At 30.3% G+C, this 17424-nt stretch overlaps 1 protein-coding gene and 1 pseudogene across 1 annotated transcript; one reads left to right on the forward strand and one right to left on the reverse strand.

Moving 5' to 3' along the window:
• Positions 1-91: 91 nt before the first annotated feature.
• LOC113365385 (pecanex-like protein 1) lies at positions 92-14368 on the forward strand (the record flags this gene model as incomplete). The annotated part of the gene is made up of 30 exons (XM_026606957.1): positions 92-463; positions 897-1046; positions 1170-1456; positions 1650-1783; positions 2034-2191; positions 2263-2495; positions 2780-2930; positions 3062-3365; positions 3583-3775; positions 3876-4136; positions 4452-5037; positions 5161-5399; positions 5658-5988; positions 6123-6283; positions 6354-6510; positions 6646-6891; positions 6974-7126; positions 7226-7419; positions 7727-7948; positions 8134-8400; positions 8560-8712; positions 9142-9440; positions 9556-9782; positions 10696-10822; positions 11011-11198; positions 11345-11601; positions 12583-12899; positions 13084-13376; positions 13574-13815; positions 13928-14368. Coding segments are annotated over 30 exons (7154 nt in total), but the record flags the coding sequence as incomplete, so codon positions are not given.
• Positions 14369-16896: 2528 nt separating this feature from the next.
• LOC113365386 lies at positions 16897-17307 on the reverse strand (annotated as a pseudogene).
• Between the last annotated feature and the right edge of the window lie 117 nt (positions 17308-17424).

The raw sequence follows: 17424 nt of genomic DNA on the forward strand, positions 1-17424 counted from the left end.
AAATTCGAAAATGACTATTTTAAGGACCACCCTATTATACAACTATATGAAATGTATGAGAGTTCTCTCAAATAATGAACAATATTTTCAGAATATTGCACAAAATCATCTCTTCAACTTGCTCCTTCTACTTCCGTCCAATTATCCCGTAGACGCCATTCGAACGTTACATCTGGGAACCACAGGTCCACACGTCATCAAGCGAGTAATCACAATCCATCTCAAAGGAGTGCCAATTTAAATAATAACCAACAAAGAGGGCCAATAAACGCGGTTCGGAGAATTAAAAGTGCAGCATTGGAAACTTGCCCTGCGTCCAGTTCTATCAGTAACTTGGCAGTACATCCAAATAGTGCTGAAGCTCTACTTGTTGGGCAAAATCCGCCACCGAGTAAGAAGTTAGTGAGAAATGACAATGGGTATCTGCTTGCTTTGCTGAGGGATAGTAGTCAACAGAATTTTAGTGAGTTTTTAATATATCAAATACAGAAATGTTTATGTAGCATAACCAAGAAATATGTTTTATTGTTGCTTTTATTCTTGTAAATAAACTTTATTACCTTATGTCACATATAGTGATAAATAGATTTCTTAATTTAATCAGAATAATTAATTATAATAATAAATAATAATTTAATATTTCAACATTTAACTATTTATCTTTTAATTTAATTATTTTCAGTAATATTAAATACAATTGTTTTAAATTTAGATTAAAAAATGACTACAATTTGAGTCTATATAAATTATTATTAATTAAATATCGAAAATAAATAAGGACCTAATATTTTAAAACGTTATTAACTCTTAATATAGTACATATATTTTTGTTCCCTGTCAAATTTAAAAATAAATAAATGTTTGCACTCTTCATATATATTTTTTGTTAGCAACAGTGGTTGATAATGTTTATCCAATTGCTGAGACTGTAGACGAGAAGCAGGTTGAAGAAACTTTGAGACGTTCAAATGATGATGTTTCTGATGACACAGACAGTGGATTTAGCAGAGTGGGATCAGACACAGACTCGGATGTATCAATTAAAGGTTTGTTAATTAAATTTGTAGATTAAAGCTTCACTCTGAAAAACTAATATATATATATATATATATATATATATATATATATATATATATTAATAAATAGATTTACTTACTCTTTAAATTCAGGTGCTCAAAGTGATGATTCAGATACAGAAAATAATGGTTCTCAATCTCCACTCCTAGATCGAACTAAAACAGATCATCATCAAATTCTAAGCAAAAATGTTAGTGGCAAATCGCAAAGCAGTTGCAAAGCAAAAACATCTGCTAGCACTGCGGATTTGAATGTCAAATATAGTTCCAAAAATCAAACTGAACGTGCAGTTAGTTCGAAAGATTTGTTACCAAATAGAGAACCCAGTGGACTTGAATTACTCTTTCATAGTGAAAGTGAATCTAGTAGTGTTAAAGGAGTAAGTTAAATATAGCCATCTCTTAAAAAAGTTATATTACTTCATTACATTCACTTTATTATATTTTTATTACCTTAATTTTTAATCATATTAAACCCCAGTATGAAATATGTTTATTTCATTTTGCTTATAAAATAGATTGATTTTGAAAAGTGGTTTCAATTGATTTATCATGGTATACAACTTTTTATAGATTGCTGACACTGCAGGAGCAAGTGATGGATGTATTCAGAAATTGCCGAAAAATTTAGGAGCTATACCAAAAGCTACCAGAACTAATACTCAAGCTGGAGATGCAGAAACTCGTTTTAGAAGGTACTTATTACAGTAAGTTTGTAAATATCTGATAGTTATAGATTGAAGTTTGTTTCTTGTAAAAAAAAATTATATATCATGTTCAATGAAATGTTTCATGTTCTCGTGAGGCTTTATATGTAAATTAGTCTTTATAGAATAATTGATCAACAGATTCACAATCTACTTTTATATTATATTACATATTACAACTTTTTATATTACATTTTAATTTAGTTTCAACTATTTATGAATGTTTATAATTCTTTCTATGAAATTCCAGGAGATTATTTGCAATATCTTCATCATCTCCAATTTCATCTGGTACAATGATGAGTTCAGTCTCTGGTTCTCAACAGACACCATCAATTGAAAAAGCTGATAATAATAAAGAGGACTGTGGAACATTGCAAAGTGCTTCTTCTCCTAATGATGACAATGGTATAATTTATCATTTTACCGTTATTATAATGAATTGGTATATATATATATATAATTTAAACTAATCTTAGATGATGTGGATACTACTAATGAGGGTGTTGCAAGTAGTAGTGGTTATATGAGGCCACGTTTAAATGCCATGGATCGAAATGCTAGGAACAGAGTAAGAAAGTTAAAACGTAGTACACGAACACCGAGGGTGCGAAATCCACCACAAGCAACAAGTGCAATAAAGGTAATGGCAACATCCACACCTGAAGAAGCAGGTGTGGAGGGCAGTTCGGATCCTGCTAGAAAAGTGGAGGCAAGTAGTGAATTAATTTTTAGTGTGTAATTATTATTTTGTAAATTCAAAGAAGTTTATAATGTTGAAAGTTCTTGTAACCAAAATAAAAAAAATTTTCATAGATTTATATACAAGTTTGATTTATTCTCAATTAAACTTACAAGATGTAGACTCTTAATAACAATATTAATATTAGAATTATCCCAAAGATTGAAATAATGCTGGACACATTATATTTGTTAATAGTTGCAATAAAATGCATATTTTAATTCTGCATATAACTATATTTTTATCCACATTAGGTATGCATCTCGAAGGCTTTACATCAAAGAGATAATATGCATTTTGCTACATCTTTTGATGATACTTCTGAAGGTGCTATTCACTGTTTTATGGATGAATATGGCAAATGGAGATCATATACATTTAGTAAAACTTCTAGTCCTTCTCAAAGTAAGTTCTAAACAATAATTATGAATTGAATTATAATAAATATCTTTTATTAAGCGACGGTCTTACGGAAAGATGACTGTAACAATGCACATTAGCACATATTTTGCTCACATTCTTGATTTTGTTTTTAGCATCAACGTCACTGCAACAACAAAGTCATCATTCCAATAGAAGAAATGCCAGTCAAGATGCTGCTTCTATGATAACTTCCGCGCTTATTGCATCAGGTGAAGGATCAGCATCTTTGAACAACGACATGACAAGCCTAACTAACAATGGTGGCTCATCACCTTTATATGACGTATCTGATAGATTTACCGCTCCTGGAATTCGTATTGGGTCTGGTATTACAAGGACCAGTATAGTAGGGAGCACTGGACCTTTAAGTAGTTTAGGATTAGAGGGTGGATTTGCTCCTGTTGCTGCAAGATTTAGGTATTTATTCCAGCGTTTTCTAATATAAAAATTTTAATAGTATTAATATGTAAATATTAGTTTTTTTATTTTCACTTTCACAAATAAAATTTTCAATATGTTAATTTTTTCGAGTTGACTGACATTTGTTTCTTTGGAAAAATATGAAATGCGTACAACATTACATTTGCTAAAAAGTATATTAAATATATATTTATTGTGATAATGTTTTGCTCAGATTTAGAGAAGATGTAGAAAGTGCAGCAGCTGCTGTTATAAAACAGCAACAGCAACTAGAGCAACAACAACTGCAACAGCAGCAGAAAAAACGTTATAAGTTGCATTTATGGAAACATGGTCCAACTTTGCAAATAACAATGGATCGTCTATTATTATTGGCTTTATTTGACAGAGATAGCAGTATATATGAGGTTTGGCATACTTTATACTTTACAGAAAACCAGATTTGCTTCATTGTTAACCAATAAACAATCTTTGACTATTCGATGGATATATTAATGTATTTTTTAGGTTATTCTTTCAGTAGTTCTTGCCACATTGTGTTCTATTTTGGGGTCGCTTGTTTTGCAAGCAGGATTGTATTGTGACGCCGGTGCTCTGGCATTTTGTTTGACTTTAGCTGGAGCTCAGTACTCTTTGCTGAAGAGTGTTCAACCAGATGCTGCTTCACCTGTACATGGTTTCAACAAGGCTGCTGCTTATTCTAGGCCTGTGTATCTATGTTTGTGCACTACAATTGTACTTGTGACGAATAAATGGCTCGAAGAGAGGGTAAGTTTCAATACCTTTAATTTGTATTTTCTATAGGTATATATATTTTTAAGTATGTTTATCCTATAATTTTTTAATAATAAACTTAAATATCAAATGTCAAATGATTTTATTTGTTATGATATGCCATGAAAGAGTAATATTGTGCAATGAAATATAACTTCATTTTCATAATTTTATCTTTAAAAAGTGATAGTGTTAATACATGATTTAGAAATACATGATTTTGATGTACAGCATGACTTTATATCTGTCTTCAATAATAAAATTAACCAATATTATAGATGATTATTTGACTTTACATTTATTTTCCAGATTATGCAATCTTCTTCTCCAACAACAAACCTCACTATTTACACATTTGCTGTGAATACAGACTCCGTACTTCGCAACACTAGAGACTGCCTTTGCACATTTATACTATTGTTTCCAATTGCATTTAGTCTTGGTTTATTTCCTCAAATCAACACATTTGCTGCTTACACATTAGAACAAACTGATATGCATATATTTGGTGGAAATGCAACTTGCAGCACATTAGCAGCATTTTTTGGTGTCTTAAGATCCATATTCGTGGTTCTCCTTTTAGTGGGACCTGCCTATGCTGGTTTGATAGAAGCAGGAAGCACTCAACATATCTTGTTCTCAATATTCTGTGCATTACTGGTTTCTTTATCATATCATTTGAGCAGATGTGCAAGTGATTATGCCCAACTGTGGGTTTTGATTAAAAGACATGTATTGCCAAATGAGTTCTTCTACACGCCCGTTATAGCGGCGGCAGAAAAGAAAGTTAGCACAACAGATGAGAGGCGCGAAAGTTCGGAAAGTACGACATGTGGAGAAAGTTCAGCCGAAACAGAAACGAGAAGGTGTTCAGGACAGGATAGCAACTTTATAGGTTAATTATTTCTAATAATCTTTTTTTTTATCAAGAAATCTGGTTTTATATTACATGTTTTATATTAGGTTTTTATCTTTATTAGTAACATGGATAATGAATTAATTATCTAATAATTTGCAGATTTATCTAAAACGTGCCAAAAATCTGGAAATACTCACACACTTGATCCTAGTATAAAATCTCATGGTCCTGGTGCTGTTGGTAATTCTGATCAATCGGATCCATTACCAGGAAAACTTTTAGCTACAGTAACAGCAAGATTAAGAAATGATCTTTTAATTTGCCCTTTGATAGCTGTTGCTGTGCTGGCCTTACATTCTAGTACAGTATTCACTGTTCTTCAGCCTGATCTAAATAGAGCAAGTATATTTTCAATATAAAATTAATCAATTAACCACCCCAATCTATTAATGATACTTCTAACTGATCATGTTCTGAGATAAAAAAGCAGTATTTTTGTTACAAAAATACAAAATTTATTCAATAAATGTAGAACAACATGTTTAGCAAAAATATCTCGTGAAAAAAAATCAAAAAGATGTGTTGTTATTTTTGTAACAAGAAAGTAATTTTTTTTCTGAATCCATATCAATCACAAAAAAATTTTGCTTTTGCAGGTGTTAAGAATAACTGCTGGTTGTGTTGGTTTTATCTTACATTATCTGGTACCGCAGCTTCGGTCACATCTGCCCTGGTTATGTGCATCTCATCCTATACTACGTACCTCACCAGTAATAAATCACAGTACTCTGCCTCATGGGAGGGATTTGCGGGTCGCTTTGAATGTTCCATGGTTCGAACGTGTGGCGGCGCTGCTAGCTACAGCAGAAAAATGCGCTCTGCTGCCGCTGCTTGCATTAGCGACATTGACTGCGGACTCGTTAAAAATTGCTGATAAGTTTGGTCCTGTGTTGGGAACGTTTTTAGTTGTGATATGCGGTTTAAAATGTGAGACTTTTTTCTCTAATTTGAAAAATCTATGTTATATACTAATTATGTCAAGAAAGCAAGCATATGCTTATTATAATTTAATATATAATGAAATTCAAAATTAATATTTATGTATTTATCATTACTTACAGTTCTTCGATCATGCTATTCTGATCCTGCAATACAATTCAAAATTCTTATTTTTGCTGAATTGTTTTTTTCGTTTGATTGTAAGTCATGTAGTGAAACATTTCTTATTGACTTGCCTTTGGCGACCATCGGATACAGAAAACTTAGTGAATTATTACTTAAGGTAAATTGATAATGATAAAATAATATAGGTTTGTTAAAAAGGCATATCATTCATTTCATATTTTCTATAGTTTCAGTTTGTGGTAACATATATAGCTCCATGGCAAATTACTTGGGGATCAGCTTTCCATGCTTTTGCACAACCCTTCAGTGTGCCACATTCAGCAATGCTTTTCCTGCAGGCAGGCATTAGTGCTGTGCTTTCAGCTCCTCTTAGTCCATTTTTAGGTAAGATTTTATTATTTTAATTTGTTTTTGATTATCTTCAATAAATATTGTGCACTAAAGCATATTTTAAATTAAATATTATATATTATTTTTGTGACTGTTTTGTTATATCATTTTTTTTTACTTTTTATGTAGGAAGTGCAATTTTTATAACATCATATGTACGGCCGATGAAATTTTGGGAACGTGACTACAATACAAGACGAGCAGATCATTCAAATACTAGATTAGCTTCACATTTAGAAAGAGATCTTGTAGTCTCGGATGATAATAATTTAAATAGCATTTTTTATGAGCATTTAACTCGATCACTTCAACATTCTTTGGCAGGAGATCTCGAACTAGGAAAATGGGGACCAGTATCTCAGGGAGATTGTTTTGGTGAGACAGGAATATATATGTTTTATTATTATCAAATAGTGTTATCCTACAATTGAAAACAATATATATAATATTATTACAGTTTTAGCATCAGATTATCTTAATTGTCTTGTGCACATAATAGAACTAGGAAATGGTCTCTGTACTTTTCAAGTGAGAGGTCTTGAGTTTAGAGGGACGTATTGTCAACAAAGAGAGGTAGAAGCCATATCAGAGGGTGTTGAAGATAACGATGGTAATGCATAAAATTATATAATTTTATATACACGTTTTTATAATTGTCATTAAAAATTTGTGTGATGTAAGTAAATAATTGTTTATGTATTTTTTCTAGGTTGCTGTTGCTTTCAACCTGGCCACTTACCCCACATGCTATCATTAAATGCTATGTTCTTTGTGCGCTGGCTTGCTTGGCATGTGGCATCTTCACACTATGTTTTAGAAGGCTATTCAATATCAGATAATTCGGCTATTACAACTCTGCAAGTATTTGAGTTTCGAAAAGTTCTCATAACATATTATGTCAAGGTATTATTTTATCATACTAATGCCATTAATAAAGCAATATAAAATAATTTGGTCGTGTATAGTTATTGCATTTAACTTTTCATAAATAATGACAAACAATAACGTCATATTAAATCTTCAAGATATGACCTTATTTCAAATTATATTTGCAAATTAATATTAATATTTTCAAATCAAATTAAAAAAAATCTGTTTTAACATATAAGTTGTTATTTCCAATATTATTTATATATTTTTAAATTTTTGTTTTAATTTTGTAATAAAGATTTAAATTAAGAAGTTTCTAAATTCTAATTTAACTTTTCAGAGTATTATATACTATACAACAATTTCCGAGAAACTTCAATCTTGGTTATCTTCAAAATCACATGTACAGAAATCATTGGAAACCACTTGGAATAATAGTAAATATGTGGATGTTGATCCAGTTTTCAATCACAATCTAGATGAAGATTATGATTTTCGTGCTTCGGGTATAACTAGAGGAAGTTTTTGCAATGTTTACATGGACTGGATACAATATTGTGCAGTGAGTTTACTTTATAAATAGTCTTTATGAAGGTCTGAAATCCACAGGATAATACTTAGCAAACAGCTAAGGGTTTTCCTGTTTTATCTGCATATTATATCCATTTTTTAACTACTTACTTTTAACTTCAACTATTTCTTATTGTATAAAACTTGCAACTTAATTTATGCATATTATTTATACAGTCTCGTCGTAGTTCAAACCTAGATGCATCTCGATCTTCCCCTCTTGTATCTTTAGTATTGGGTCTGTCCATTCTTGGACGAAGAGCTTTGGGTGCGGTGGCCCATCATTCCGTGAGTTCCGTTGAATTTTTTTTACATGGGCTACATGCGTTATTCAAGGGTGATTTTCGAGTTACCAGCCCAAGAGATGAATGGGTTTTTGCTGATATGGACCTGTTACATACTGTTGTGGCGCCCGCAGTAAGAATGGCATTGAAATTGCATCAGGTATATAATTATTTCTATAGTATATTACAGTTTATTTCTGATAAATTTATTATAATATTAAAAGTGTACATATAAAAAAAAACTTCTTGTCAATTAATATTACAATATTTATAGACTTCAGAATGATATTTTGTAATTCATAAATATGAATTGTTGCAGGATCATTTTCTATCGCCGGACGAGTATGAAGATCCTGCTATTTTATTTGGTTCTATGAGTGGCGTATGCACCAGGCGAGCCGAGCAAGCGCGCGCTCGGCGCGAAGAGGATCTCATTACAGGAAATACGTCTTCCAATCAACGCCATTTTCAGGTATTTGATAAATTTTTTTCAAGAGTCTATATATTTCTTGCCCCAGCCATTTGTTATGAAAACTACATAATACAGTAAATAATATAATCAACTTTTTTTAAATTCATTTTGAAAAACGTTATAATATTTGTCAACACTAAAATATAATGGAGACAAGTTTATCATCAGAGTAAAGTATTGAATATTAAATTTTGATTGTCTTTAAATTTCCTATCTCAACTATTTGTTATTATATAACGCCATGTTTAATTAGAAATTTTCACTAAAAAGCATGCTACATACAGAAATACTAAATATGCAAATAATTAATATTATTATTATTAGAGTCTTATGTCTTATTATTATTATTATAGTCTCAAAGTATCTTTGCCACAGTTACTCCAACTTTCAATTTAACTTATTGTTAAACTTGTCAACTTTCATTAACAGAATTGCGGCGATGAAGATTCTCAATCTGAACTTTCATCAAAACTTCAACCGGCATCTTCTCAGAGGCGTTCTAGGTCATATTCTCATCAAAGTTTCCGGCAACATCAGTCTAGAGTTTCAAGAAATAGAAGATCAGAAGATAACCGCCAATCGACGAGTTTGAGTGAAACATTGGATCAAGAAAATGCTTGCGATGGCACATGTTCAGCACAATGCGGAGGACTGGTGATATCACATGAGGCTGATCCTGCCTGGCGGGCTGCAGTGTTAAGTGGAACTCCGAATTTACTTGCTTTAAGGTAATATAATTGAACTAATATTAATTTATAAGAATAAGTTACAAAATAATTAATTTTGTATAGAATGAAATTTTTAAATAGTAGGTAAATTTTCTACATTGATTTTTTTTTGCAGGCATGTTATGGATGATGGAGCAGATGAGTATCGGGTTATCCGGCTTCTTAAACGTCATTTATCTTTTCGAGTAATAAAACTAAACCGCGAATGCGTGCGCGGTTTATGGGCTGGACAACAGCAAGAATTAGTCTATTTGCGTAATAGAAATCCGGAAAGAGGGAGCATTCAGAATGCTAAGCAGGCCCTCAGGAATATCATTAATAGTTCATGTGATCAGCCAATAGGTGAGATTATAAATTTGCATCAAGGATCAAGTCCACCGGAAACTCAATTTATTTAGCTAAATCTATGTAAAAAAAGAACAATACTAAATTACTAGTTATTAACCTTAACCCTCCGCAGGAGAAGTTAATATTATTTTAATTATGGTTTTTCGGCGCCATTGTGAATTGTTTCAGACCCAAATTGAAGGAAGTTAAGCGCTCACTTAGGAAAATTGCTGTCTTTTTTATTCATCATTCAGTTTAATGTAACAGATTTGTCAAGAATTACATTTAATTTACGAGTTAAAAACATTTACATGTGATATTTTTGAATTTTTTTCGGTAAAACGAAAAAAATCAATCCAGTCGTTGATGATTTAAATGATGCATCGAGTGAAAGTTAATTTGAGTTCAAAAAAATAGTTAATGTAATCAAAGTGATAATTTGTAACATTGTACATTTTACAATATTTCGAAAATTAACCTATTTTCTGTACATTAAATACATGAGAATTTAAAGGAAACGCCCAATAATCATTCTTAAAATGATTTTCTATATCAATACTTATATTAAACTGTCTGAGGAGAAAGATAAATAAAGTGATAAAAAAAAAATCCCAAGTGAGTTCAAACTTGCAGGGTGTATATTGTGTAGAATATCAACTGCAAATTGCATTGACAAGTTTTTAATAAAAAGTGAAAAATTTATTTTCGAAATGAACAGTTAATTTTATTGTAACAATTTGAAAATTCACTAATTTCAATTCTAACTGCTCATGTCGATTATTTACAAAATACCGGAAAGTTTATCCAACTTTCCTCAAGACATAATACTACTTACACATAGTTCTTTTTTTCACAGACATGATATGTGGTACTTTAGAAACGTGAACAATCTTGATGTCTTTAATAATTAATCAATTAATAATTTCAGGCTACCCGATATATGTGTCTCCTCTAACTACGTCCTATGTGGATACTCATGAAGGTATAACAAGTGTTGTAGGAGGACCGTTTACAGTTTCTACACTTAAACAAACAGTTGTTTCTTTGTGGAGAAGGTAAATTTAATAAAATAATAATTGCCTTATGTATGATGAGGTAGTTCATCAGAAATGTGTATTATGATTTTATTTGGATAAAACATGGTGTTCTCATTATTATATTTATATATTTTATGTATGATAGTATAATGTTCTGAAAAGCGATAATCAATTGTATTTAATTTACAATATAATATCGAATTCAGAATTCGAACAAGATGTCGACAAGGTTGTAGTAGCGGCGAGCAAATAAATTTGGGCGAGTCCGTTTTAGGAAGCAGCTGTACCGAACGAGCCAACACTCTCACTGGCACCGCAACATTAGCTAATACATTAACGCCTGCTGCACAACAGCAAGGAGCTTTGCAAACTACACCTGTTGGCGGAAATATTGGTAATTTTCAATGAGATATTTACATGCCTTTAAGGGATACAATACCTAATTTTATACCACATTGAGTCAACTCATGATGATAAAAATTATATAAAAAATAATCTAATTCTGAAAAGACTGAATATTGCATATAACGTATTTCATAGGTATTCCATTATCGCCTTATGGATCTTCACAAACTATGGCATCTGTAACAAATAAGCCATCTGGTTCTACATTGCTAGCCGGTTTTCTTAATAACAAAAGTTCTATGAGCGGAACTGATCAGAAAGAAAATATTGGACTCAATAATAACAGCACAAACTTCTCAAGAACTGAAAATAAAGATCAAAGAGGAGCATCACTAGAACGAGACAATAGTGGTAATACAGATTCTGATGCAATTGATAAGGAAAAAACTAGTGTAAGTGATATTGTGTTATTATCATGTTGAAACTAGATTTCTTTTATTATGGTAATAACTATCTAAATAGATCCTAAGTTATACCGCAGTATTAATTTTTACCTCTATTCTCACTTCTGAATATTCTACTTAAGTGAAGCAGAGGTCTTTGGTATTGAGGATATTTTCATATACAGTAAACCCTCGCTTTACGCGGCAAGTGCGTACCGTGCAGTATAGGAACCGTGCTATAAGAAACTCGTATTTAACATACAATTCAGGCTAATTCGTAGTGCGTTCTATGGAACCTTACATAGTGCAGTATGGGAACCGTGTTATGAGAGACTCAGAGTTGGTACAAATCGCACCATTTTTATCGCGTTGTATGGAGACCAAGAAATACAACTTGAAGTAGTAGAAATACGGACAAAATGACGTGTAGGACATTGACACCTTATTCAAAAATTGGCGCGACGCAGTAGTCAGCTCAAACGTGTTCTTAGGCGGCTATTATACAATCAGGCATGTCTAAAAGATAAAAGTCGATAACAAAATTTACATCAATACCCTTTTGCATAACGAACTTATGGGCTGTTGACCAAATACCGCGTAATAAGAAGTCCGTGTAGTCGGAGGGAGTCGGATTTTTAGCTCCGTGTAGTATGGGAACCGTGTACCCAGAGTGCCGTGTAAAGCGAGGGCCTACTGTATTATTAAATAAAATTTCTGCCTATGATAAGTGAAATCTTAAAAATTGATGATGAACTTGACCAGGAGAACTATTAAATATAATCTGAATGCTTTCATGGTTTTAGCACTGTCCGTACACATTCAATGTATAAACAAAATAGTTTCTTTTTCTGGCAAATGAAAATGTTATGGTACTCTCTGCATGTGCCTTAATTTTTTATTCTAATTTAAATGTATTCATTATGTATATACATATATATATATATATATATATATATATATATATATATATATATATATCTCTTCATACAGGATCGTTTTAAATATGTTTCGGACTGGATTGAACACGAAAGTGTGAATGTGAGCAAACTTAACAAAGCCGATCTAGAATACGCCTATCATGTAGCAGGTCGGATATCTGAATTCCTGAGCGTATTAGAACGATCAGGAGGAAATATCGCTTCTGGGAATGAATTCTCGAATAATGCTTCTGGGCACGAAGGAGAAAATGTGTCAGGTTTGGGAACAAATACTTCTAGTAACAGTGCTGAAAATTCTGGTGCAGTTATTAGGGAAGCTTTAAATGGATTCTATGATAGCATTTTTGCCAGACAGCGTCTAGAACCAAGGCAAGTAAAGAGTTTTATTAATAATAATAATTTTAATAATAATGTGCAACTTTTAGAACACAATGGAAATAGGTATTTGAAAACTTAAATAATGAAGCTATTATTGATTAAATTGGTTTAATAAGTTAAGTAAAATCTTAAGCTCATAATGTATATTACAAATTTGTTTTTTTTTTTTAAATAGAAGCAGCAGTACGCTACCGGTAGCCGCTTCCCAGTCGGGTCGCGAAAACATATTACGCCAAACTGGGGCTTCATTACCTGCTGTGGTTCGTGCAGCAGTTACAAGAGATTGCGAACCTGGTGTAGCGGCATTGTTGAATAAGATAGATAGAGAAAGAACTGCTGTTCAAAATAGAAAAATTAGAAATAATTTACAAGACAATGAAATCATAGTTTCTCATGATGGTAGTGATAGGCAGAAAAATTGCAGTGAAGACATCCATGAAGATAAGGACAGTGATAGTGAAGCTTCAGGTATACTTTTAGTAGAATTGTATTATTGCATGTTATTGATTGTTCTCAAAACCAATTATCTGTATATTTTCTATTAATAGTTTGCATTTTAATTAGAGTACATATTGATAGTACTTCTTTTATTTATGTCATTTCTTTCATTTCTTTTATTTATGTCAATTTTTGACTATCTTTATAATGCTCATATAAAATTTCAGAAGATGACGAACAGGTTGACATTGTTCCGAGTGGAGCGATCAAAGAAATTGATGTTACTGTGACTAATAAAGTACAAAGTGCCTCTAGTGAAGAAACTGAGAATTCTGGTGATTATGATGAAAACCACGGTAGCGGTCAAGAACCAGAGCAAAGCCCTACACACTTGATTGATGTATCTGAAGAACTTGAGAAAGATGCAGATTCATTAAATACTTTGGCAAGAATTGTAGATCCTGCACAGGTTTGAAAATAATATTTTTAACTTACATTTACAGTATTTTTTAAATTTTAAAATCGAAACATTAAAGAAACAGAACTAATAGAAATATATTATTAAATAAATGGTTTTGCAGGTTTACGATTGCTTAGATTTAGGTCGTCGCATAGACGTTGTCTGGCCTTGCGAAGAAATGCGCAAAGCTGGCGGACGTTCTGCTTGGGGCCGATGGGTGCCTCAGAAAGATATGACTGGTACAATTGTTCATTACTGGCGGCCTGGTCATGCCGATCCTGCACAAAGATCGCATTGCGGTAAAGTCATCGTTTTATTAAATATAGATGGTCACTATGTTCCTGTCGCTAAAACTGGAATAGAATTAATTTGATGTATCAACTAAAATTTATATTAAAACGCATCATTTATATTTTACGCCAAACCTTGCAACTACGTTAATTCAGTTGGCCAAAACTTTAAACATATTTCCAAGCAAATTATGGTTTTGTTATTTTACGTATAGTTTTTTTTCTCAAATATACTATTTATGAAATAGTAAAAAATATGAGATGAAAATCACTAAAACTTCAAGATCGAATGATCAACTAAATTTGAACTATTTTTTTTATTTATTTGCTTTTATGGTACGAAAATTGAATTGTTTTACAAATTAAAAATATTTGTACAAAACGTATCGTGATGACGCTGTTCTATTTTGTGTTTCAAACATATTTATAAAATACAAGAAAATTTCTGTATACTTATATTGTATAGCAATTAATCTAAAAATATCACCAAAATTTTGAAATCTTGAAATTATTTAATGCTTGCTCATATCTGCACACACACGCATATATATAGATATAATATATATATATATATATATATATAATATATCAATCGCGAAAATTATAAATTTTTAGCTGCGTTTTAATTATTTTTCCATTTTTATATTCAATACTTATTTTGTAAACTAATTGCATATATCCTTTTTGTATATATAAAACAAGTACAGAGTCACAAAGCCTTATCATTATATATTAGCTTCAATCTTTAATATTTATTTAACGCATAATTGAATTTAAAATATTTATAATATATATTGAATATAATGAAAAGTATTTAACTAAGACTAGATAGGAATCTTTTATTGTCTATAAAATAGTTTCTCTATATTTAATTGTAAGACGGTGTATACAAATATTTATTTTTTCAGTAATTATATATCTTCCGCATAAAAGATATTTATACCTATTTTAATATGCAGGAAAAATAGGAAGTTAACCGATAAGTAGTGGTTACGCACACACAAAAATGGCAACATGATCTATATATATTTACATATATATATATATATATATATATATATATATATATATATATATATCGTTGATATTTTAAGCATGCATGTACATAATGCAATATATTTTATTACGGATTTTGTACAGTCTTTGTTAAAATTAAGTTATATAATTAATTAAAAATTAATCTAGGAATTGTATATATTTGTGATCATGTAAATTATAGTATGTTTGCGCATATGTATAAAAATACGTGTACAATTCATAAGCTATATTATAATTATTATGTACATCTATGCGTCATTTGTAAAAACACGAATTAATATTCTTTTTATTGAATGGGATCTAAGAATTCTATTGATTTAAATGAATGGTGTACACAAATGGCTCTATTTGCATATATATGTATAAATTTGAGATGAAATTATTTATAAATAATTCGAAGAGATACATATAGCTTGACTTGAAATTGTTTATATTATTTTTTATTATATTATTTTTATGAAAAGTATATTATCGACATTCTTTTTCTCCAAATTTAATATATATGCTTTTATTTATAATGCATTTAGCATTTTCTTATGAGTATGAATTTTCTTATTATATTCAATTATGAATATCTGATGCTCTATTGACTATTCCTATAAATTCTTTATACAACTAGTACCCAGTACTAGTAACAAAAATATCAAAATCAAAAATTTCTCAGTTGGTTTATCATTTCATCTCTTTGTATTAGACTTATAACATGTAATGATTCTGTTCTTGAATTCTATTGAATATATATAGATAGATATAGATACTATATATATTACTATAGTATATATATTATTATATTATCATATATTATATAACTATATATACTGATATATGACGTAACCTAGACAATATTAACTTAATATATATATATATATACATATATTACTGTATACGTATAGTATACAAATATACTATATGTATACATAATACAAACAGAATCTTTTGAAATGGTTGTCCTGCTCTCAAAGTTGCCTTAAACGCAAGAACCTTTTACGAAACCAATCAAATTATAAAAAAAATTGCGATTATTATTCATTTATTGATAAGGAATGAAAATGACTTTTAAGCTGATAAATATAGTTAAATGATTAAATAAACGTGCTAAATATGCAAATAGCACAAGTACAAGATTATTCCATTTGACTTTTAGGTTTCGTAATGGGCTCAAATGATTAGACTGAATTTTTTAATTGATTATCCTATTATTACATGTAAATAAAACATAATTAAAATACATATGTTTATTACTATTAATTGTTTATTATATACAAATTATTTGAAGTATAATATAAATACAGTCAAAAATATCAAAACGTATATAGATACTTTACAACTATGCTTTTTGCAAATTAATTCTTGGTAAAATTAATTATTGCATTTTTAATTATCCAGTTACTAGCGATTTTTTGAATTACAAAAATAAATAGTAATGATGCACATTTTTTTATTATAACAATGAGATTGTATTTAAATATATTCATTTTGTGATATAAACAATAACATTGTTAGGCAGTGTCGTAACAGAGTCAACGTTGATGTGCACTAATATTGTTAGCGATTATTATTGCCCAATTAGTATTTGAAAACATTCATTTATATTGTGCCTTTTTAAAAAAACTAAGGCTAAAAGAGAGTTTTAAATTGTAACTTATTATAACCATGTTTAAGATATTTTTACATCATGTGCAGGATTTTGAAGATTTTTTAACTTAGCTCATAAACAAGATTTTGGCTTGAATATATAATTATTGTACATTGCTTAAAATATTTATTTGCCTTCATCTTGTGGATCATTTTGCTCTAATTTTTTAATAAGATTTTCAATCATATTCGCATCCACTAATCCTATAAATTTATCAACGACATGCCATCTCTTAACAGCAACAACAGCAGGCACAGCTTTAACTTCAAAAGTATGTACTAAATCTACATGTGATTCTACATCAACAATTGCTAAGTCTACATCTTCATTTGGTTGCAAATTCTGATAATTTTGGTGTTAAAATTTTGCATGGCTCACACCACTCTGCATGGAAATTGACAATGACGGCTCTTTTGGAGTTCATCACCTAGATAATAAAAAATTGTGTTTAGAATAATATTTTGTTAACTTCCTGAAGTACCAAAAACACGGAATATTGAAATTGCTTAATTTTACCTTATCCCACGAATTCTTCATTATTATTAACAGTGAATTTTTTCTTGTGAACAGGGTATAGAGATAAACAAATACGATTTTTTTGGGTGCATACTTTCTTAATACGTAACATTTTAAATCATGATAAAAAAGACTAAA

The sequence above is a fragment of the Ctenocephalides felis genome, unplaced genomic scaffold (assembly GCF_003426905.1).
Source record: "Ctenocephalides felis isolate EL2017-DRISC unplaced genomic scaffold, ASM342690v1 CF-g0.4_SCAFFOLD_00971, whole genome shotgun sequence".
Classification (NCBI taxonomy): Eukaryota; Metazoa; Arthropoda; class Insecta; order Siphonaptera; family Pulicidae; genus Ctenocephalides; species Ctenocephalides felis.